Source organism: Muntiacus reevesi, chromosome 3 (genome assembly GCF_963930625.1).
Source record: "Muntiacus reevesi chromosome 3, mMunRee1.1, whole genome shotgun sequence".
Lineage (NCBI taxonomy): Eukaryota > Metazoa > Chordata > Mammalia > Artiodactyla > Cervidae > Muntiacus > Muntiacus reevesi.
The window spans coordinates 110527421-110549256 of NC_089251.1; the positions used below are offsets into that span (position 1 = coordinate 110527421).

General features: G+C 57.8%; 1 protein-coding gene across 2 annotated transcripts; it reads left to right on the forward strand.

Annotated features, from left to right (window-relative positions):
- Positions 1–3652: 3652 nt before the first annotated feature.
- SELENON (selenoprotein N) lies at positions 3653–20488 on the forward strand. Of its 2 annotated transcripts, XM_065930090.1 has the most exons (13): positions 3653–3874; positions 4559–4676; positions 8277–8410; positions 11049–11261; positions 11436–11560; positions 12208–12345; positions 13999–14080; positions 14659–14847; positions 15218–15323; positions 16392–16504; positions 16594–16695; positions 18049–18234; positions 19308–20488. In XM_065930090.1, exons 1-12 carry the CDS (start codon positions 3692–3694, stop codon positions 18217–18219), a joined length of 1674 nt encoding a protein of 557 aa, XP_065786162.1. In that variant the 5' UTR covers positions 3653–3691; the 3' UTR covers positions 18220–18234; positions 19308–20488. The 2 variants fall into 2 exon arrangements, with proteins under 2 accessions (XP_065786162.1, XP_065786161.1); XM_065930089.1 differs by having other exon boundaries at positions 18049–20488.
- Positions 20489–21836: the final 1348 nt, after the last annotated feature.

Sequence of the window (21836 nt, forward strand, 5' to 3'; positions counted from 1 at the left end):
CAGGTGCATCTCAGGAGCAGCTGAGACCGGCAGAGGCCGGGGAGCAGTTCTAGGGGCTGGAAGCTGCAATAGGAATGGATCTGCTGTGTGTCCAGCCTTCACTCTGTCCAGCCCAGGAGAGATGCTGCCCATACCAGTTTCCACTCCTAGAATCAGTGAGCCCAGGGCTCTTCTTTTCGCTGTCTAATTGTGCCTCCAAAGGCTCGGGGGCTAGACTCCCCTACTCCCTCTGACTGTAGCCCTTCCCAGAGATGGGGTCAAGGCCGCAGGCTGACCAAGTAACTACTGGTTGGCCTGAAAAGCTCAGCTGAAACCCTGGACACGCTCAGGTCTGAGATAAGAGATTTCTGGGAACTTGGAGTGACTTCCCTTCTCCTGAGTGACGGACTAGGTGCCTTACGTTTTGAAACTCTTAACCTGGAGCTTCTTAAATGCAGTGGGTAGGTGAGATGACCAGAGTTGAAGCCAGCTTTGCTGAGACACTCCCTACCTCCCTGCCTTTCTCTTTCCTCCTGGAACGAACTGAAACAAATGTCGAGTGGCGGCTGGGAGGTAACCACTCCTTAGTCTACTCTTAGACCTCAGATCATAGACCTTCAGTGTCTCACTGCCAATATCAGCATCCTTCTCAAGATCTTTCTTTTTTAAAGTTAATTAAAAATTTAATTCAATAAAAAAAAAAATCAGAGATTCGCTTTATCCTCTGATGGATCCCCGGTGCCCAGAACAGAGCATAGAAGACCCTCAGTAACTATTTGTTCAGTAGGTGAATGAGTGATCCCCTGCTAATGGGTGAGAAGGACATGGCCAACATGCCACTTACCTTGGTGCAGTCTCCACTTGCTGCTACTACCAAATGTCACCCTGCCCACACGGGAGGTGCCAAAGAGTTCCTGCAGGCTGCCCCTGGCTACAGCCACCCTGCTGGCCCAACCTCTCAAGGCTCTGTCCTGCTCTGTCCCGGTCCTTGGCTTGGAGGCAAGCCCTCCTGGGAAGGGTGCCCACCAGTGGGACACTGCCAAGGCCAGAGCTAATGTCTCCCCAGAGCTGGATCCCAAGATTGACCCTTTTTCCAGAGTTTCACTGACCTGAGTCAAATCTTTTAAGTCCACCCCTCTCTCCCCACCCCGCCCTGCCCAGAAACCTCACAACTTTGAGAGGCACACCTCCTCCCAATCTCAGTCACATCTCTCCAGCCCTGGGCCACCAAGACCAGTGGGGTCCTGTGTCTTTAACAAAAAGCAAGTGTAATAAGTAAAAGTGATCTGGTGAAGAAAATGTCCCTCATTTATTTTCCAGGGGCCTTGACTCATCAATCTTCCCCCCAACCTGCTTTGTGCTCTGCTAGTTTTGCTTCCTGAAAGAACGGAATTTGGTTTTCTAATAGCATCTGTCGTATGCAGGGTGTCCCCAAACACCAGCAGTAATGAGTTGGAAGTGGAACAGTTGGACGCCTTCAGAAGCCAACACCAGAAGTAGGGCCTCTGTGGGTCCCTTGGAGGATGGGGGGCCAGAGAGCTGGGCAAGGGCTGGGTCCAGGGTCCACAACTCTTGATCCCTGGGCATCAGTCATCCAAAAGACATGAGAGTGCCCACTATGTGCCAGGTCATTTAGGGCAGTAGGAAGGCAGGGCCCTGGCCTCATGGCACTGCCATGGCTGGCTGCCCATGAAGGGCAGAAGTGGTGGCAGAGACCAGGGCCACACCCACCACCCAGTCAGCTGGGCCATCCCCTGAGAAGCAGCACAGCAAGAGATGTGGACTCAGACAGACCTGGGTGGCAGGGCGCAGGATGCTCAGTTTTAGTTTATCATTATTACTACTGGGCCCTGCCTTGTGGCTTGCAGAATCTTAGTTATTGGACCAAGAAGCAAACCCGGGCCCCAGCAGGGAGCGCGTGGCGTCCTGGCCACCGGTGCGCCTGTGTGTGTACTCAGTCGTGTCCAACTCTGCGACCCCACGGACTGCAGCCCACCAGGCTCCTGTATCCATGAAATTTTCTAGGCAAGAATACTGGAGTGGGTTGTCATTTCCCACTCCAGGGGACCTTCTTGACCCACATCTCTTGCATCTCCTACACTGGCAGGAGGATTCTTTACCACTGAGCCAGCTGGGAAGCCCCCTAACCACTGGATCTCTAAGGAATTCCCAGTCTCCTCAGTTTTCAAATGAGGCAAACAAGCCTCAGTGGGTGACTTGAGGATGAAACAGGATGGCATGAATTTCCTGGCACCAAGTCCAGCACACAGTGGGTGCTAAGTACCTATTAAATCCCCCCTTACATCCCAAACCTGGGCGGTGCGCTGCCCTGGGGCTGGCAATCATCTCCAAGGACTGCACGGCCGCTCCCCAGACTGGGTTCCTGTCCAGAGGCTCTGGCAGCTGCTGCCCTCTGTGGGGAAGTGCAGGCACAGCCACCCCTGGGCTCCCTGGCCCTTGATATAACGGAAAAGAGGCCCAGTGGAACCAAGGTTTCTGGGGACTTGAAAGTACTTCCTCAAACTCCACCTCTAGGCCCAAGACCCTCCCCCAAGTGGTGTTCTCCAGAAAAACCATTCCAGTGGCCAGGCCATGTCCAGCAGGGGAGAAGGGTAACTCACAGCCAGCCTTGCCCTGTGCCTGGGGGCTGCCACCCCCCACCAGCCCGGGTATTTCCGTACAAAGTTATGGGTTTTCCAGTAGTCATGTATGGACGTGAGAGTTGGACTATAAAGAAAAGTGAGTTCCGAAGAATTGATGCTTTTGAACTATGGTGTTGGAGAAGACTCTTGAGAGTCCCTTGGACTGCAAGGAGATCCACCCTGTCCATCCTAAAGGAAATCAGTCCTGAATATTCATTGGAAGGACTGATGCTGAAGCTGAAGCTCCAATACTTTGGCCACCTGATGCGAAGAACTGACTCATTGGAAAAGACCCTGATGCTAGGAAAGATTGAAGGCAGGAGGAGAAGGGGACGACAGAGGATGAGATGGTTGGATGGCATCACTGACTCAATGGACATGAGTTTGAGTAAATTCTCGGAGGCGGTGATGGACAGGGAGGCCTGGGGTGCTGCAGTCCATGGGGTTGCAAAGAGTCGGACACGACTGAACAACAACCAACCCACAGAAGAACCTCTCTGAATCTTCCTTACAGGTGAGGAAACTTGGGCCCCGCAGGCGAGGGTTCAGCGCTGCACCTAACTCGGTGCTTACACAGGTAGCTCCTGTCCCTAGTGAATCTGCAGAGGTGGCCTTCCTTTCACAGCCTGCGGGCCCGTGAAACAAACAGGGAGGGCTGAACTTGGTAGTTTTCTGTTTCGCCATGACTGGAGACATATCAGAAAGCAGGTCGGATAAGAGGGAGGGTGGGATGCGGGGAGAGTGGGTACCCGGCCACCTCTGGCCTCCCTCGCATCTCCTTTTCCCAGTGCTCGGCCTGGAAGTGCTCCCGGGCTAGGCGACGCGGAGGCCCGGTTTCGTTCGGGGAGAGGAAGGAGGAGGAAAGAGACACCGCCGGATGGCAGGGGTGTGTGTGTGGAGCAGGAGCCCCGCACGCCTCGCTCGCTGACTCGCGAGCCGGCAGCGCCGCCGTGCGCCGGACCCCGCGCCCCCGTCCGCCCCGCCCCGGCGCCCAGGCCCGGCCCCGGCCCCGCCCGCGCCCGCGCCGCCGCGGCTCCGCGTCCGCGGCCACCCCGCCCGGAACCGCCGCCATGGGCCGGACCCGGCCGGGCGAGCGTGGGCCTGCGGGCCCCGGCCCCGCTGCGCCGCCCGCGCCCCCGCCGCGCCGCGCCCGCGCCCTGGCGCTGCTCGGGGCGCTGCTCGCCGCCGCCGCGGCCGCCGCCGCCGCCCGGGCCTTCGCCCGCTACAGTGAGGCCCAGGCGGCCGCGAGACAGGTCCGAGTCGGCGGGGAGGGCGCGGCGGCCGGCCGGGGACGCTCGGGTGGGCCCGGGGCGCCGGGGCTCGCCGACGGGCACGGCTCCGAGGGGCCGGGGGCCAGTGGGGGACGGGGCGGGGATGGAAGGGCAGCCTGACCGGAGGGGGACGGGGCCGGAGGGCCGGGAGGGCGGCCAGGAAGGAAAACAGGGGGCTCCAGAGATCGGGCGGGCTAGGAAGGACTGATGCGGGGGTGAGCAGACTGGCCCCGATGAGGCCGGGGCTGGGACAGGCTCCTAGGGGAGTGGGCGGATGGGTGACTGGGACAGTTCACCGCAAAGCACTGAGCAAGGCTGGGACCCGAGCACCCGGGCGGGCGGGCGTGGCGGGGGGCGCTGGGACGGTGGGGGAGGGGACACCGGGGAGGACGATGGGTGGACCCAAAGGGTGACTCTGGATGGCTCCGGATACAAAGCGGGCACTCGGAGAGTGGACAGTGAACGAAGGTCGGAGTGTAGCGGGGACCCAGAGGGATGGCAACGGGGAGGCGGGGGAGATCCTGGGCTCTGGGGCTGCAGAAGTGGCATTTGGACAGATGTTTGGGAGATGGATGCGCTGAAAGAATTCAGGAAGGTGGTGGCCTGAGAGGTTTGGGACACCAGTTGGGTATCCAGTTGCTCAACCCAGCGCCTCCTCCCAAGCAGGATTCAGCACTGAAAACCCTGGGGACAGAAGGCCTCTTCCTCTTCTCCTCCCTGGATGCTGACCGGGACATGTACATCAGCCCGGAGGAGTTCAAGCCCATCGCTGAGAAGCTGACAGGTACCCAGAGGAACTGGGGACCCGGGAGGAGGGACCTGGAGCACCGCCCTCTGGTTCTTGCTGTGTCTGCTCTGAGCAGGACTGCCTGGAGTAGGAGGAGGCTGCCCTGGGCTTCAGAGATACTTTCTAGCCGGTGGTTTGGGCAAGCTGCCTCACCATGAGTACAGACACACACGCACGCACGCACGCACGCACGCACGCACACACACACATACACATGCACACACCCGAGCCTGTTCTCCTCACAGGTGAATATTACAAGTTAACATTCTCTGACCGCTTCCTCAGGACCAGACATCACTTTAAGCACCTTCAGCTGCCCTGGGCTTCTAGCTGGTGGTTTGGGCAAGCTGCCTCACCATGAGTACACACAGACACACACGCGCGTGTGCACACATGCACACATACACACACCCCCGAGCCTGTTCTCCTCACGGGTGAGTATTACAAGCTAACATTCACTTTCTCAGGACCAGACATCACTTTAAGCCCCTTCTGAGTTACCTCTTAGCAGAGCCTGTGAGATGGATGCTGACCTGATCCTCACGTGTATAGTTTGAGAGACTGGGGAGCAGGAAGGCTCTCCAGCCTGCCCAGGAGGGAAAGGTGAAGGGCGAGGATTAGGGAGCTTCTGTCTTCAGGTCATGCACCAGCTGATTTGAGGATTAGAGAAAACGTCTGCAAAGTGCCCAGTATGCAGTAGATAGTCAATGGCATGGTATGTGTGCTCAGTCATGTCCAACTCTTTGCGACCCCGTGGACTGTAGCCTGCCGGGTTCCTCTGTCCATGGAATTTTCCAGGCAAGCATACTGGAGTAGGTTACCATTTCCTACTCCAAGGGATCTTTCCGGCCCGGGGATTGAACTCGAGTCTCCTTCATCTCCTGCATTGGCAGGCAGATTCTTTACCACTGTGCCACCTGGGAAGCCTGGATAATCAATAGACAGGAGCTATTGCTATACTACTAAATATTAAACTTTCCTGGGGAACTGTCAGATTCCTATCCTACTTTGTCACCCGTTTTTGCCTGGATGTAATTTGATTTCGGTTGTAAAGATGAGCTAAAGCATTCTCATGAATTATAAAATGTCTCTCCCACCGCTCCATCACCACCCTAACCTCTGTGTCCATATCTTGTGATGTTTCTTGAACTTCTAATCTTGGGAATCTACTTGTTACCCAGATAGCCTGGTGTAAGTAGGTCAATAAATGGGAAAGACAGAAAGAGACGCCAGCTGCTCTCAAGCAAGTAAGCACCCGAGGTCCGAGGTGGGCCTGTGACTCAGGATTGGGTTGGGTAGGTCAGCCTAGTCCCGGCCCGGTGGCCTGCGGTCGCTGTCAGAGAAGAGTCAGATGAAAAACGCTAATTTGGTGGAGCGGACGTGTCAGGGGCTCCCAGAGGCGGTCAGGTTCTGTCCTGAAAGCAGATGGGCAAGTACACAGGTCAGGCCCGTGCGGATTGCTTTGACTTCGTGTTTTGCACGCACTTCTCTGAGCAGCCACACAGCCACCTCCTTGTCCTTTTCTGCACCTAGAGAGCCAGCGTTCCCTCATAATGACATGTTGGCCAAGCTTGCTGGGCTTGGGGATGCTTTTAATTTTTTCACACAAATCTGTTTCTCCATCGGAGGAAAATAATCTCTCCCTCCATTACCACCTAAGCCCCTGTGAGTACAAAACTGAACCAAGTTGTTGGGAGGACAAAAATTAAAACCAAAAAGAAACACCAAATCTAAGCAAGAAATAGAGGCAAACAGTCCTCTCTAGGTGGTATAGTTATGTATGCCTAATTTTCTGCTTTGTAACTTAACATTTTTACAAATTGTCTATAGTGAACAAAGTTTACTTTTAAGTCAGGAAATACAACTTTTTATTTAAAAACCAAAGAGCCACAAATGCAGGGCATTATTATTCAGAATTATCTGTGATAACAGTAAAATGATTGGATAAGCAAGCTGACCAGTAACCCTCCATTTTCCTGTTGATCAGTTCCTCTGAGGTTTCCAGATTGCTGTTTTGAAATTTTGTTACCTTGACTTACAAATGCAGAAGTAACTGGGATGCTTTAGAGCAGGGGTTTCCATCAGAAGCCACTGGGGGTGGCGGGTGGGGGGTGGGGTGCTAATCAAAAGCACATTTTCTCCAGGTTCTAGCCCCTGAAGACTGACTGAGTAGGTCTGACTCAGGGGGTTCTGGGTGTCGGCAGTTTAAAAAGGCATCCTGGTGATTCCAGTGATTCCTGGGTTAGCGGTCCTTTGAATGTACCCATCCAGTCTGTCAGTCTGTCAACAAATGCCAAGCAATGGTCTCTGCCTCCGAGAGAGCAGTCATGGTGAGACCCACCCATGCTTCATTCCGTTATCTGGGTCGTGGGGCCCCGCCCTTAAGCCTTCATCCTGACTCCCTCCACCCTTGAAAGACTACAGACTTGGCAGGTCTCTGAGCAGGAAGAGATCCAAGGAATCAAATTCAGCTGCTGTCAGTCCTGCTCCTCCTTATACCGATGGGGAAACGGGCCACCCAGGAAATCAGGGAGAAGCAGGTCTCCTGTCTTCAGGACCAGCGCTCTTTCTGTGACACCAAAGATTGCCTGATTCCACGTTCCCTGACCTCCCCGAGCAGCCCTTGCTTCTCCATGAGCCCCCCATGACCGGACATGCATAGTAGCATGGGCTCTATCTCTCATGTAGGAGTCCGGGAAGGGTTGAGGGATTTGCCCCCAAAATGGTCCAGGAAATAGAGCTGACCTCACCCGAGATGGGCTCAGGGAAGGGGACCAGCCCGGCCTGGTAGAAGGACACGTTAGGGTCAGAATTAGGTTTGGGCCCTAGCCCTGTGGATCCCCAACCCTGAAACCATTGGCAATAGTCATACAGCTGACGTTTATTACGGTTTACTCTGTACCAGGCCTGGTGCTAACACCACGTGGATTACCTCATTTAATCCTCATAACAGGCCCCTGGGCCAACCACCATGCAGCTGGTGAGGGGTGGGGCTGCTACTTGAACCCAGGTCATCTGGTTCCTGAGCCTTTGAGGAAACTGGAGATCTTAATGTCCCCAGAAGAGAGTTGTGGTTGATTGGCGGTTTAGGGTAAAAGAGGCCCATGTTTTAATCCTGATTCATTCATGGCCTAGCTGTGTGTCCTTGGGGAAGTGACTTCAACTCTCTGAGCCTCCAATTTCTCATTTGTAAAATGGAATTGATAATACTGCCTCACAGGACTACTGTGAAACTAAAACGTGAATATATATATAGGAGAAATTGTATATGCGGGATATACTAGGTTATATACATTATACATACATTTTGTATATCATATTGAGTTAGCCCAAAAGTTCATTCGGGTTTTCCTGCAAGATGTTATGGGAGAACCCAAATAACTTTTGAGCTAGCCCAATACATATACAATTTATTTGTATATGTTTGATAAACGATGTAATCTATATTGTTACTTTGGTGATTGTTACCTGTTACAGCCTCCCACCCCCATCCCTCCCAAGCCTGGCTCCCTTAATCACTGGCCCATGCAGACATCCTAGGAAGTAAGGCCCTGCCGTCTGAGGCAGGACCCCTCTCCAGCGATCTGTGTCTCGTAGGGTCGACTCCTACGGCCAGCTACGAGGAGGAGGAGCTGCCCCCTGACCCCAGCGAGGAGACGCTCACCATAGAAGCCCGATTCCAGCCCCTGCTCCCAGAGTCCATGACCAAGAGCAAAGATGGGTTCCTAGGGGTGAGTTGGGGTGGGAGGGGGAGGGGGCTTCGCAGAGGCAGGACCAGAGACGGGGGGACCGACTGTGTGTCCTCGCCTCCTGAGAATGGCCTGTCTGTGCTCATCTCTCCTTCCTTCCTCCCTTCCCTTATCCAGTCTCCTCTGTGCACCCAGCGTGCCAGGCCCTGACCCCACTGCCCAGGCCCTCGGTCTGGAAGGGGAGCTGGGAGGGATAAGCATGAGCCTGTGACCCAGAGGGCTCCCTAGAGGGGATGACATTGACAGCAACTGCAGGGGAGGAGAGCTCAGGCCGGTGTCAACAGGGGAGGGAGGATCCGGCTGGAGGAAACAGCTGGTATGCTAGAGACCATGCTGATGCAGCCACCTTGCTTATAATCATTACTTTCTACAGGTCAGTCTTCCACTCCAAGGCTGCGATTTCCTCAGGGCAAGGCCTGTGACGCACATCTGTGCATCCCCAGGCCCCTAGCACAGCACCTGGCATCTGACAGGTGCTCTCTTGAGCTCCAGCGAACTGGACCTGAAGTTTAGTCCCTGGCAGGGGCCCTGGGGTGGGGAATGACCCTGACAAGCGTCATCCTAACCAGCCCCACCCAGACCCAAGGCCCTGTGGACACGGTCTCAAGCACTCCCGGGATCTGGCATCCCCAGGCCATGCTGCCTTTCTTGCTCACTCCCCTGCCCTCTCCTCTCAGCTGTCCATGACTCCAGATGTCCAGACTTTCGTCCACCTGTGAGCCAGCTCACATGCTGGTCCCTCGGCTAAGAACACCTTTTCTCTTTGCCTCGCCCACACCTATTCAGCCTTTGTGTCTCAGCTGAACCATCACTTCAGCACCAACAAAGGCCTGAAGGCAGGAGATGCCTGGCAGGACCCCAGGGGCAGAAAGAGGGGGTGACTGGACCCCGGGCACAGGGGGCATCCCCATCAGTGGGACCGAAAGAGAAGTTGCCTGATGGCCCAGGGGCTCAGCTGCCTGACTTTGGCCTTCATCCTCCAGCAGCCAAATACCATAGTGTATTTTGAAATAGGAGACATCCCTCATCAGATCTAGGCTTTCCAGGCCGGCAGCTGGGGAGAAATGAGAGGGAAGAAGGCCAGTTCCCAGGAGGGATGGGAAGACAGGAAGGGGGAAGGGGAGGCCTTGGTGATGGAAAAGAAGGACAGCTTGGGGGATGCGGGGGAGGGAAGAAAGGCAGGGCCTGGCTACTAAAGGAACGGGGTGGAGAGGGGTGGTTGGGGTATCTCAGGTTTCTAGCTGGTGGCCAGGTGCATGGGGGACCCATCGCTTGATGGGGGCTGGAGGAGGGGCACGGGTCTGGTAGGGAAGATATGGGGTCAGTTTGGACTGCTGGAGTTGAGGTCCCTGAGGACATCCAGGGGGAGAGTCCAGTAAGGTCTGGGTGGAGGAGGTTCGCCAGTGATGGGCTGGAGTCGTGTCTGAGCGTGAGTCCCTCCCACCGAGCGGAGAGAACAGGTGCAGGGGCCCACCTGCGCTGACAGGGGAGGTGGGGTCTGGAAGAGCACCCCAGCCCTGCCTCCCTAGCTCAAGCCCCCCTTGTGAGCCTCTCCCCAAGAGCGCTGCAGCCTGAGAGCAGGACCAGCAGGCAGACAGGCTCAGCCAGCCCTGCTTTGAGAACTCCCCTCTGCCCGCCTCAGCTCGTGCATATGCCTGCAGACCAACTCTGGGTGCCCCTGCCCCACTCTGGGCTTCCTCACCCCCTCTGCCTGCCCCGTTTTCTGCTCCTCAAGTCCCCCCTCTCCAAGTCTCACTGAGTCCAGGGCCCCTCACCAGGGAGGTGGAGGAGGGGACCGGCTACTGTCAAAGGTGGGACAGCTCCCTGGTGGCTGAGGACCCCTGCGCAGGGCCAGGCACCCACTGTCGTGGCGACTGCCGCTGGTGACCGGTAAGGGCAGGGAAGAGCCACTGAAGGTGGGGCTCTGAGCAGGGGACCCGCGTGGCCCAGGGCCGCCTCCTGCTCTAGGCCTGCACAGGGTCTGACCCGCCTCCTCCTGCCCGAGGTGCCCAGCCAGCATGGCCCAGGCCACGCCTGAAGCAGGGGTGCCCTTCCTCTCCCTCCTCTGTGGTCTCATCCTGCCCTTGACGCTAGAGATTTCACCCAAAGGTGGCTGCTGCTCCCTCCACAGACTCCTGAATTCTTCTCACCCAGGACGTTGTCTGCAGGGAGGAGACTTGGAGGGGGAGCTTAGAGAGCAGAAAGCAGGGCAGGTGGAGGGGGTGAGGAAGCCCAGGGCAGGGCGGGGGCACCCGGGTGGTCTGCTAGCTTATGCATAAGAAGGAAGTGGGACCTGGACTTTGAGAGCAGGAAGAGGTGGTTCCAGTCCTAGGCGACCCCTCCTGCTGCCTCGATTCCCATGTCCTCACAAGAGGTGTCTGGCTTGGGCTGGACCCGAGGGGCCACAGGGGCACCACTTCTCAGGCTGGGAGCTGGGGAGGCGAAGTGAGCCTCAGCTCTGGCAGGACGGTACCAGCCACGCTCACCCCGTCCTGACCAGAGCAGGTGCCTCCAAGGGCCTCTGTTTCCCGGGTTTGTAGGTTGGCTCAGGGCTCAAGGAGACCTCCAGGTAGCCTGGGAGGTTCCCAGTGCCCAGAGCGCTGACGGTCCCCCGCCCCAGGTCTCCCGCCTGGCCCTGTCCGGCCTCCGCAACTGGACAACGGCAGCCTCGCCGAGCGCCGTGTTTGCCGCCCGCCACTTCCGGCCCTTCCTCCCGCCCCGGGGCCACGTGGAGCTGGGCGAGCCCTGGTGGATCATCCCCAGTGAGCTGAGTGTCTTCACCGGATACCTGTCCAACAACCGCTTCTACCCACCGCCACCCAAGGGCAAGGAGGTGAGGGCAGCCCGGGGCCCCATGCCCCAGCCCTGCACCTGGACCCCAAGGCCACCGGCCTAACCCCGCTGCACTCCTGCCTCCGTCTGGCCCCACCCCTGGTCCAGGGCCAACACCCACCCAGGGGAGTCGGGCCCTGCAAGCCAACCCCGGGTCCCACTGCCCCCTCCGCAGGTCATCATCCACCGGCTCCTGAGCATGTTCCACCCGCGGCCCTTCGTGAAGACCCGCTTTGCCCCTCAGGGGGCCGTGGCCTGCCTGACCGCCATCAGCGACTTCTATTACACCGTGATGTTCCGGTGAGGGGTCCTGGCAGCACCGTCCCTGCTTTCCCTGGGCCTGGGATTCCAGGGCAGCACGGAAGGGTACAGGCTCGGGAGCCAGGACCTGACACCCGCACCACCATCACCACCGCTTACCGCCCTGCGGGCCTGGCCAAGCAGCTTTGCTCCAGGGCCTGACACCCGCACCACCATCACCACCGCTTACCGCCCTGCGGGCCTGGCCAAGCAGCTTTGCTCTCTGAGCCTCGTGTTCCTCCTCGCGCACCGGGGAGGGGGTGACTTCCTCCAGGAGGAAGGAAAAAGGTGCTGAGTGTGCTTTAGCACGGGGCTGATGGCCGTGACTGTCATCCACGTGGAAGGGGGTGCATAAGAGCTGTGACACCAGGTCACACAGCCCCTGGAGAGGCTGCGAGATCTCAGAGGAGGGTCAGCTAGGCTTCCAGGGAAGGCAGCGTGGAAACCAGGCCCTGAAGGGTAGGGCAGCTCCTTGAGGGCCTCCCTTCTCCCTGCCCCACACACTCCTCTGCCCCCCACCCAGCCCTCTGCCCCACCCAGAGTCTGGCCGGCCCTGCGTGGGTTCCAGGCTCTGGGGCAGAAGGGGGCGGGCAGGCAAGCTCTGCTCAGCCAGGGGACCCCCTCCCAGCTGGGCCCTTTCCCTCCAGCATCCACGCCGAGTTCCAGCTCAGCGAGCCCCCCGACTTCCCCTTCTGGTTCTCCCCCGGTCAGTTCACCGGCCACGTCATTCTCTCCAAAGACGCCACCCACGTCCGCGACTTCCGGCTCTTCGTGCCCAACCACAGGTGAGAGCCTCCGTCCCACCCCAGCGTCCTGCTCCCGTGTGCCCCCCGCCAGCTCCCGGAGCTCAGCCCCCCTCAGTCTCTCCCCAGAGCCCCTTCTCTTGGGAGGCACCTGGCGCTGACCTCGGAGGAGGCAGTATGAGGTGGTCTGTGGGCAGGGAGGTGGTCATTCCGTCATCCCAGGCAGCGCCTGGGACACGCTTATGGGATGATGGAGTGACCAGCCAGCTCTGCGCTGGGACCCAAGGCAGCAGCCCGCAGCCCCTCCCTGAAGCTGGAGCGCCCCCCTGCTCAACCTGCTGACAGACCCGTGAGCACGCCTTGCCCTGGCACCCTAGGGAAAGGCTGGCAGGTGGGCAGGGACCTGACTGGTGGGGGGGCAGGAAGCCTTCCCAAAGGAAGGGACATCTGCGCAGTGACCTGGGGGCTGAGGAGAGTTTAGCTGGGCAGAGGGAACAGCACATGCAGAGACCTGAGGGGCAGACCCTCCATGCCTGCAGTTGCTAACCCAGACCCTGCGTGGGGACTGGGGGAGGCTTCTGGAAGGGCTCGATGCCAGCCACCTGCCTGCCTGCCTGCCTGCCTGCCTGCCCAGGGTCAGCCTCTTGTCAGGAACAGGAGACGCAGAGAGCCTTTCCAGCTTTGTCCCAGATAGCAAGTGGCCACCCCAGGGGGCCTGAATGACTCTGTACCAGGATGGTACCCAGGCTGGGAGCTGAGTGGCCCAGAGCTAAGTCTCAGCTGTGGCACCAGTGGCTGTGGGCAGGGCCCTGGCTCCCTCCAGGCTTCAGTTTCCTCATCTGCTAGATGGGCGGCTGGGTCCTAGGCAGGAGTGAGAGGGTTGCCAGGACAACCTGGGAAGAGAACCCAGGACCAGGAGTGACCTGCCATCCTCGTTCAGGGTTACCGAGGGCAACGAGGGGCCCAGGGGCTCCAGCTCCACGGGGAAAGGATGAGGAAGGACAAGCCCTCCTTCTCTCCCTTGCTCAGCAAGCACGTCCCTATGCTGCGGGGGCTCAGCCCAGGGCACGTCTGCCCCCAGCCCAGGGGTGGAGGTGGGGGCCTGGATTGGATGAAACAGAAGGAGCAGGGGGCAGCCACTCCAGGGATGGCCCTGCCATCCCAGGTCTATCTCTTGCTCTGAGCTCACCCTGCCTGCTTCACCCGCCCAAGGTGGCTGGTAGCCTGTCCTGGGGCGCCCTCATGTGGCGGACCTGCAGGTTGCACATGATCAGGCCAGACTTCCCACTGGAGACCGTGGAGGAGGCCTGCAGCGAGAAGACAGTACCCGATTTTTACTCCTGCCCCCCTTGAGTGCTGGGGGAGGCACTGATGGCCGTTGCCTGTAAGAGTCCTGGGTCACGGGCAGTGCGTGAGCCATGGATGTGGAAGCCCTTTGTAAACTGTGAAGGCCTGGGTCTCTGGAGGGTGGTGTGGTCCTAGTGCCTTTAGAAGAGGCAGCCTGGGGAGAGAAAAGGTCCCAGGCTCTGCCGTCAGCATCCCAGTGGCTCTGAGACCTTGGGTTCACCCTGCTGAGTCTCAGCGTCCTCATCTATAAAATGGGGCCAGTGGCAGGCTTTCGGTGAGATAAAGTCTGGTGTCTGACGGGCTTTGATGATGGTGGTGTGCCCTGGGCGCCCTCTCCCCCATCCCCAGGTCTCTGAATGTGGACATGGAGTGGCTGTACGGGGCCAGCGAGGGCAGCAACATGGAGGTGGACATCGGCTACATACCCCAGGTGGGCACACAGGCGGTCCTCTTATGTGGTTAGTCCTAGTCGTGTCCGACTCTTTGCGACCCCATGGACTATAGCCCACTGGGCTCCTCTGTCCATGGGATTTCCCAGGCATGAATACTGGAGTGGGTTGCCATTTCCTCTTCCAGGAGATCTGCTAGACCCAGGAATTGAACCCGGGTCTCCTGCCTCTCCTGCATTGGCAGGCGGGTTCTTTACCCGGAAGGTGGGCCTTGGCGGCAGGGCCCTGCCTCAGGGTCTCTCAGCCTGGCTGCAGGGGGACCCAGCTGGCTAGGGAATGACAGAGCTCCTGGCAGGCAAAGCGGGATCCTGGGAAGACACGCATTCCTGCACGCATAGTCCGGCATCTGCCGTGGGCCCTCCGCCAGCTTCCCGCGGTGGAGCCCTGGCTGGACAGTGGGCTCTGTCCCAGACTCGCTGCACAGCCTTGACTGGGCCCTGGCCTGCCCTGGGCCTGACTCCTCACCTCTGCGCTGAGTGGCGTATCTCTGAGGGTGTCTTGGGGCCCCTGGCGGACTCTTGCCCCTCACTGAGACATCCCTCACTGACCCCTGGCCCAGATGGAGCTGGAGGCGCTAGGCCCCTCGGTGCCGTCCGTGATCCTGGACGAGGATGGCAACCTGATCGACAGCCGCCTGCCCTCAGGGGAGCCCCTCCAGTTTGTGTTTGAGGAGATCCAGTGGCAGCAGGAGCTGAGCTGGGAGGAGGCAGCCCGGCGCCTGGAGGTGGCCATGTACCCCTTCAAGAAGGTGAGGCGGGGCAGCGGGCACAGGCAGGGGCGGGCTCCCTGGGGCTGGGGCGAGAGCTGAGGAGCGGCAGGTGGGTACCCGGCACCATGCAGGGCTTGGGGCTGGGGCTGCCTCCCTGTGGGGCCCCGCCTGGGCCGGGGAGCCTCCCCTTTGTCCTTCAGAACTTGGAGGAGCCATCCCCTGGCTCAGCATCACACACACGCAACAAACATACATGCATAGGTACACACATATCCATACGTGTGCATACATACACACACACCTATGTCCACTACAAACACACACACCTACATGCACATCACACACTCAGCCCCTGCAATGGGACCCTGGCCGCACACAATAGTTTCTCTCTGTCCCGACTTGGACCCAGGTCACCTACCTGCCGTTCACCGAGGCCTTTGACCAAGCCAAGGTCAAGAACAAGCTGGTGCACTCGATCCTGCTGTGGGGGGCCCTGGACGACCAGTCCTGCTGAGGTGAGGAGACCCCGCCAGTCCGAGGGGAGAGTGGGGGGAGGCGTCACTCCTCGTGGGTGCAGGAGGCTCTGAGACCACAGGACTCTGCTATCAGAGCATGAGGTTGCTTGAGGACAGCGTGGGGCGGGGAGGTGGGGTGAGGGCCCTGGGGTGCTGTGTTGAGCTCCGAGGAAGCTGCTGGACTCAGGAGAAGGAGCCCAGTTCTGTCACCTTCAGCCAGGAGACTTTGGCCGAGTGATTCTCCTTCCTAGACCTCAGGTTTCTCAGCGATAAGAGGATAACATACTTATCTCCCGCCGTTGTGAAAACAGATGTGAAAGTGCCCATGCTCTGGGAAGTGTTGCACACAAGTGAGAGAAAAATAGTGCCAAAGCCTGGACACTTTTCACTTAATCAGAAAATACACCAAAGACCCCCAGTGCAAAGTTCCCTGGGTGCCTGACGGGGGGTACAAAGAGGAGCAAACCGTGCCTCTGCCCTCATCCAGCCAGTTGAGAAACATCCTGGATACCTCCTGTGCCTAGCTGTAGGCTAGATGCTGGGTGTCCTGCACTGAGGAAGTCGGAAGCGGTCCCTGGGCTCAGGGAGGACATAGTGTGAGCAGAAGGCAGACACTACAAGTGTGGCGGTTTTACACAAGGCAAGGTCCAGAGTGGCACAAGAGTGTGTAACTGGGGGGTCAGGGAAGGCTTATTTGAAAGAGTGACACAAGCTGAGACTCTGAAGGTTGATTAAGAGTTTGTCAGGTGACAGGAGGAAGTGTTTTAGATAAATAGAAAGATAGTCTGTGCAAAGGCCCTGGGGCAGCGTTTAGTGGATTTAAGAAGCTGTCAGTGTCTGCAAGCCCCTGGGCCAGGTGGGGCCCAACACCAAGTCTCAGCCCAGGATGCCAGTATGTTACTGATATTAATTACAGCTACCAGATATTCAGTACCTCTTCTGTGACCCTGTTTGAATCACTGTTATTTCACCTGGGTGCACAGAGTATTCTGTAGTCCTTGAGGTTTACTGCTGATTGAAAACCCAGTGAGACATGTGGGGTGCCTGACCTTGCTTCTCCCCAAACAGGTTCGGGGCGGACTCTCCGGGAGACCGTCCTGGAAAGTTCGCCCATCCTCGCCCTCCTCAACGAGAGCTTCATCAGCACCTGGTCCCTGGTGAAGGAGCTGGAGGACCTGCAGGTGAGCGGCAGGTGGGTGGGAAGAGCCTCACGGGAGCCCCTGGGACAGTGGAGCCCAGGCGGCAGGAGCGTGCCCAACTGTCCCCGCAGAACAACCAGGAGAACCCATCCCACCAGCAGCTGGCGGGCCTGCACCTGGAGAAGTACAGCTTCCCCGTGGAGATGATGATCTGCCTGCCCAATGGCACCGTGGTAGGTCCCCGCCACCCGGCCTCGGCCTCAGGCAGAGGAAGCAGTGAGCCAGGGCCGTGACTTACAGACCTCATCATCCCAATCTGGCTCTGCCACCCCCTGTCCGAGCCTCAGTTATCCCCTGATGTCCCCTCGGCCTGCCTGTGCAGGTGTCGGGACCTTCCCTCAGAAGGGGGACCTCAGCAGCACTCTGGGGCACAGTGGGCGGCGGCGGCAGGCACAGACTAACAGCAGAGTGGACCCAGAAGGGAAGTCTCACCTCAGACCATTGCAGCCAGCCCTGGGGTGGAAGGGATGGGAGGTGGCAGGTGGCAGGCCTTGTGACAGCAGAAAGGACCTGACGCCACCCCAGGCCAAGGCAGGACCCCCGCTGTCCCTAAGGGCCCCTGACAGCACTCACTCACATCCTCGAGTGGGATTTCACTGAAGCTTTGCAAGATTGATGATCACAAATGCTGATTTTTACAAGCTGAAGCTCAGAAAGGTTCAGAGACGTGGCAAAAGCTGCACAAGGAAGCATAGCTGGCGCTGAAAACAGGCGCCCACCTGTGAGCCTCAGCATCGCTTGCTCTTCTGAGCAAAGCTACTCCTTCTCCTTTCAGTCCTGGGGAGTGGGCAGGGTGGGAGGTCGGCAGGTGGGAGGCAGCGCAGGGGCGAGAGCTGGGTTGGCCCCAAGCATCAGTCCCTCAGTCGTGTCCGACTCTGCGACCCCAAGGACAGTAGACCACCAGTCTCCTCTGTCCACTCCCTTCTCCAGAGGATCATCCCAACCCAGGGATCAGACGGGGTCTTCTGCATTGTAGGCAGATTCTTTACCAGCTAAGCCATCAGGGAAGCTTCTGTCTTAGGCTCAGGGAAGGGAAGGCCTTGGGGTACCAGCCAGCTCACACCAGTCCTCGGACGACCCCCTTGGTGGACCCAGCAGGGCCCCGGGTGGCGGAGCTGGGCAGACAGGACTCTGCCTGGGCTGTGGGTGCCCTGTGCTCTCCGGATCATTTACCGGGCACCTGCCCTTAAGGTGCTCACGAGCTGGAGTGGGAGGCTGATGGGGATACAGGCCTGGGCATGCAGGTATTTTGACAGAAGTGAGTATGGATTTCAGGGGTTATGGGATCAGAGACGAGAGGGTCAAAGGGCACAGGGTGGGGGGCGGTGAGGAAAGGTGATAATCAAAGGCCTTAGGTTTCGCCTGGTGGGCGAGGTGTGGAGCCCTGAAGGCAGAGAGCCCTGTGAGTGGAGGAGGAGGGGGAACGGCTGCCCGGCCTGTCCGTCATCTGCCCAGACGAGGAATGTCGAGGCCAAAGGGGGCACGGGTCCCCCACCCCTGCTCTCCTCACCCAGCTCTTCTCCCAGGTCCACCACATCAACGCCAACTACTTCTTGGACATCACCTCCATGAAGCCCGAGGACATTGAGAACCACGTCTTCAGCTTCTCGTCCACCTTTGAAGACCCGTCCACGGCCACCTACATGCAGTTCCTGAAGGAGGGCCTCCGGCGCGGCCTGCCCCTCCTCCAGCCCTAGGGAGCCTGCCGGCCGGTGAGAGCAGCTGGACAGGGAGCTGGACAGGCCTCTCCTCCCGGGAGCTCCAGAGCAGCCTTCCCAGGTGTCACGCACCAAGCCCTCCCGCTCCCCTCTCAGGCTGCCCGTGGGGACCGGGGTCAGCTAATGGCGGCCATCCGAGCTTTGCCTCGGAGGTGGGTGGACACGGGGTCCTAGGCCGACCTTGAGCGCTGGCTGCCACCACCCGTCTTTAACTACATTCCTGGCTCTGGAAGCTGCTTGGGATCCCGAAAGAGATGGCCTGGGGTCATCTCCCTGGACCTCTGCCACTCAGGCACGTAGTCCTGGCCCTTGCAGGGCGAACAGCAGGGAAAAATGGGTGCTAAAAAGACGGGGCCACCCCCTCCCCTACCTTCACCCCTTCCAAAAGAGACATCAAGAAGCCTTGGCCTGGGGTCAGGGGAGGCTGCCCCGGAAGCGCTGCTGTTTGTCTGGAGCCTTCTTCCAGGCCAGAGGCCTGCCTGGCTGCCCTCCTGCTCCTGGTGTCCGCCGCCTCCCCCCACCCAGGTGACGTCAGCCTTCCAGAAGCTCTGGGCAGAACCCTCCTTCAGAAGGGGAAATCATACTGTGCCCCTGCTGCTCTCCAGAACACTCAATCCAATCTGACAAAAGGACCCCAGAACCTATTTCAGGACTCCCTGGAGGCCTGCTCTCTGGGAGGTTTTCTGTGAAGGAAGCTTCTGCCCTTGACAAGGAGCCCACTGAGCCCAAGGGCCTCAGCTTCCCCTCCGGCCTACCCCAGCATGGGTCACAGCGAGACGCACGGAGCCAGTGTCTCCGTAACACCCCCACCCACCCCCCACCCCAGACCTCAGCTCCACAGAAACGTCGCCCAAAGAACGCAGCCTCCCCCAGAGCAGGCGCTGTCCCAGCTGTCAGGCAGCCCAGACCAGGTTGTCTCCCGCTGGGCGGCCACTAACTCCCCTTGGCCGCTCTGAGTCCACATCCCGAGCCACTGACCACGGCCAGTCTTTTTTTTTCTTTTTTTTTATACATGCAGAAAGTGTTTTTACGTGAACTCTCTCACAGTTTATATGTATTTTTGATAGCCCCTGCCCTGAGGAGAAAGAAGGGGGCGACGGTGACCCCCCAGCAGCTGCCCCATGATGGCTGGATCTGAAAGCTTAGGTGGATCCAGCTTGATGTCTTTGCAGTTGCTGCTGTGGGAAGAAACATCCCCTTCTCTTCCTTCTTCTCGACCAACTTTTTAAAAATAGCCCCCAAGGGGTCCGTATACCCCCAACTGTATCCTTATCCTCCACTGGGGCCCATGAGGAGCCCTGGGGCTTTCACGAAGGCCCCTCCCCACCCCTATATATGCCCCGCCCCCGCCCCACTGGGGTTGGGGGGCTCCCTCTTCAGCCTGAAAGGGGAAGGAAGGCAAACATCTCCTCAGATGCACTCCCCGGCCTCCCACCTGCTGAGTTCCCCTGCCCGCCACTAGAGTTTCCACACTGAGCCTTCTTCACGGTCTTGTTCTCGATGTTGTATCACGCATCACGATAACAGCTAGTTACTGAGAGCTTTCTATCTAAGACACTCTGTTAAGATGACATGTATTTTCTCATTTACTCCTCACAACAAAGGACACAAGGCGGATAGTCATCATTCCCATTCTGTAGATGAAGGAGCCGAGGCTCAGGAAAGCGAAGTGACTTGCCCAAGGTGACTCAGTGGTAGAGTTGACATTTAGCCTGTGTCTTGATGTGGGGAGTGTTTTGTCTTGTCCCTCCCACCTCTCTCCCCTGCCTGTTTTCACCGAGGCGAAAAAGAAAGTCTTTCAAACCAAAACGTCGGGTTTCCCTGTCTTCTCTAGAGCAAATGGGGCATGAGCCAGCAAGCGTGGCCGGGTTCTTTGTGTCCCTCCTGGGAGCCAGTGCTTTCACGCCGCTTACAGGGAGGGAGGGCACTAAACATGTCTCAGTGCTTCCAGGCATGGGTGGCAGTAGCCCGTCCCACTAGCCACCTGGTGTCAGCAGACATTCAGCCCTCCCACCCAGCAGGCTCTCCCCCCTCATGCTGGGCTAAGAAGGCCAGTGCCATGATGAGGGATCCTTGTCCCAGGGAAGGTGACGCTTGCACTTCCTGCATCCTCTCCTGATGCCTCTGCCTGACCCCCACCTGTGCTCAAAGGCTCATGGTGGGGGAGGCCCCCAGCTGCCCTCTTGTCTCCCTCTTCCACTTCCCTCCTCTGTCCCCAGTGTGTCCTATAATAAAAGTGAAGAGATTAGGGTGGTTCTAAGTGCCTTTCCTTTGAGTGGAATGTTGTTCTTTCTTCTCCATCTCACTCCTCTGCTGGAGAACTGATACTTTTGAATTGAGAGGCCCTTGTACTGCAAGATCAACCCACTCAATCATAAAGGAAACCAACCCTGAATATTCATTGGAAGGACTGATAGTGAAGGTGAAGCTTCAATACTTTGGCCACCTGATGCAAAGAATGGACTCATTGGAAAAGACCCTGATGCTGGGAAAGATTGAAGGCAAAAAGAGAAGGGGGCGGCAGAGGATGAGATAGCATCACTGACTCAATGGACATGAATCACTAGAAAGACAGGAGGCTGGTGTGCTATAGTCCATGGGGTTGCAAAGAGCCAAATTAGTGACTGAACAACAACTTTTGCTGGAGTTGGCAGATGGGCAAGGGAGCATGATTGGAATACCTTTGGGGACTAGTTTATTTGTCACCAGAAGTCTCGAGTAACTTGCTTAAAATAAATTTGCGACAGACCTAGAGAACTTACTGTTTTTAGAATCTGGTGTTTGGTGTTGAGAAAGATTCTGAAGTTAAATCCATCATCTTAGAAGCCTGAGATAAGCATTGCTGCTGCTAAGTCACTTCAGTCGTGTCCAACTCTGGGTGACCCCATAGATGTCAGCCCACCAGGCTCCCCCGTCCCTGGGATTCTCCAGGCAAGAACACTGGAGTGGGTTGCCATTTCCTTCTCCAATGCATGAAAGTGAAAATGAAAGTGAAGTCGCTCAGTCGTGTCCAACTCTTAGCGACCCCATGGACCACAGCCTACGAGGCTCCTCCATCCATGGGATTTTCCAGGCAAGAGTACTGGAGTGGGGTGCCATTGCCTTCTCCGGAGAAAAGCATTAGGTAATTTTTTTTTTTTTTTTTTGAGGGTGTGAAATTAAGGAAAAACCTGTAAAAGAAGGATTGAAGAAGAAAGGGGGAAAGAAAGACCCTTGTGGAGGAATAGAATCTGAAAGCCAAACCTTGATCAGACCGCAGGAGCAAGGCTCTAGAGCATAAACCATACCGCCAGATTGAACTGGCCTCTTGTATCAGTCACTCCTAGGCTCTTAGAGGTAGAGTAACTTATTTGGTTAGGGCTTCCATTCTGAGAATGGGGCAGCTGTGAGAAGCCAGCACAGCTGCTGGGGGATAGAGTCGTGTACTAGGTAAAAGGGATCTTCGGGAAAAACAAAGACTGCACTACCACATCCAAAGAAAGGCAACTGGAGTGGATTCACAAGATCTGCCATTGCCCAGGACGGGAAAGCGATGATTAAAGCAACCGTTTGTCATCCTGGAAAGAAGGCTGTACCTGGAAGTCAGATTTCATCAT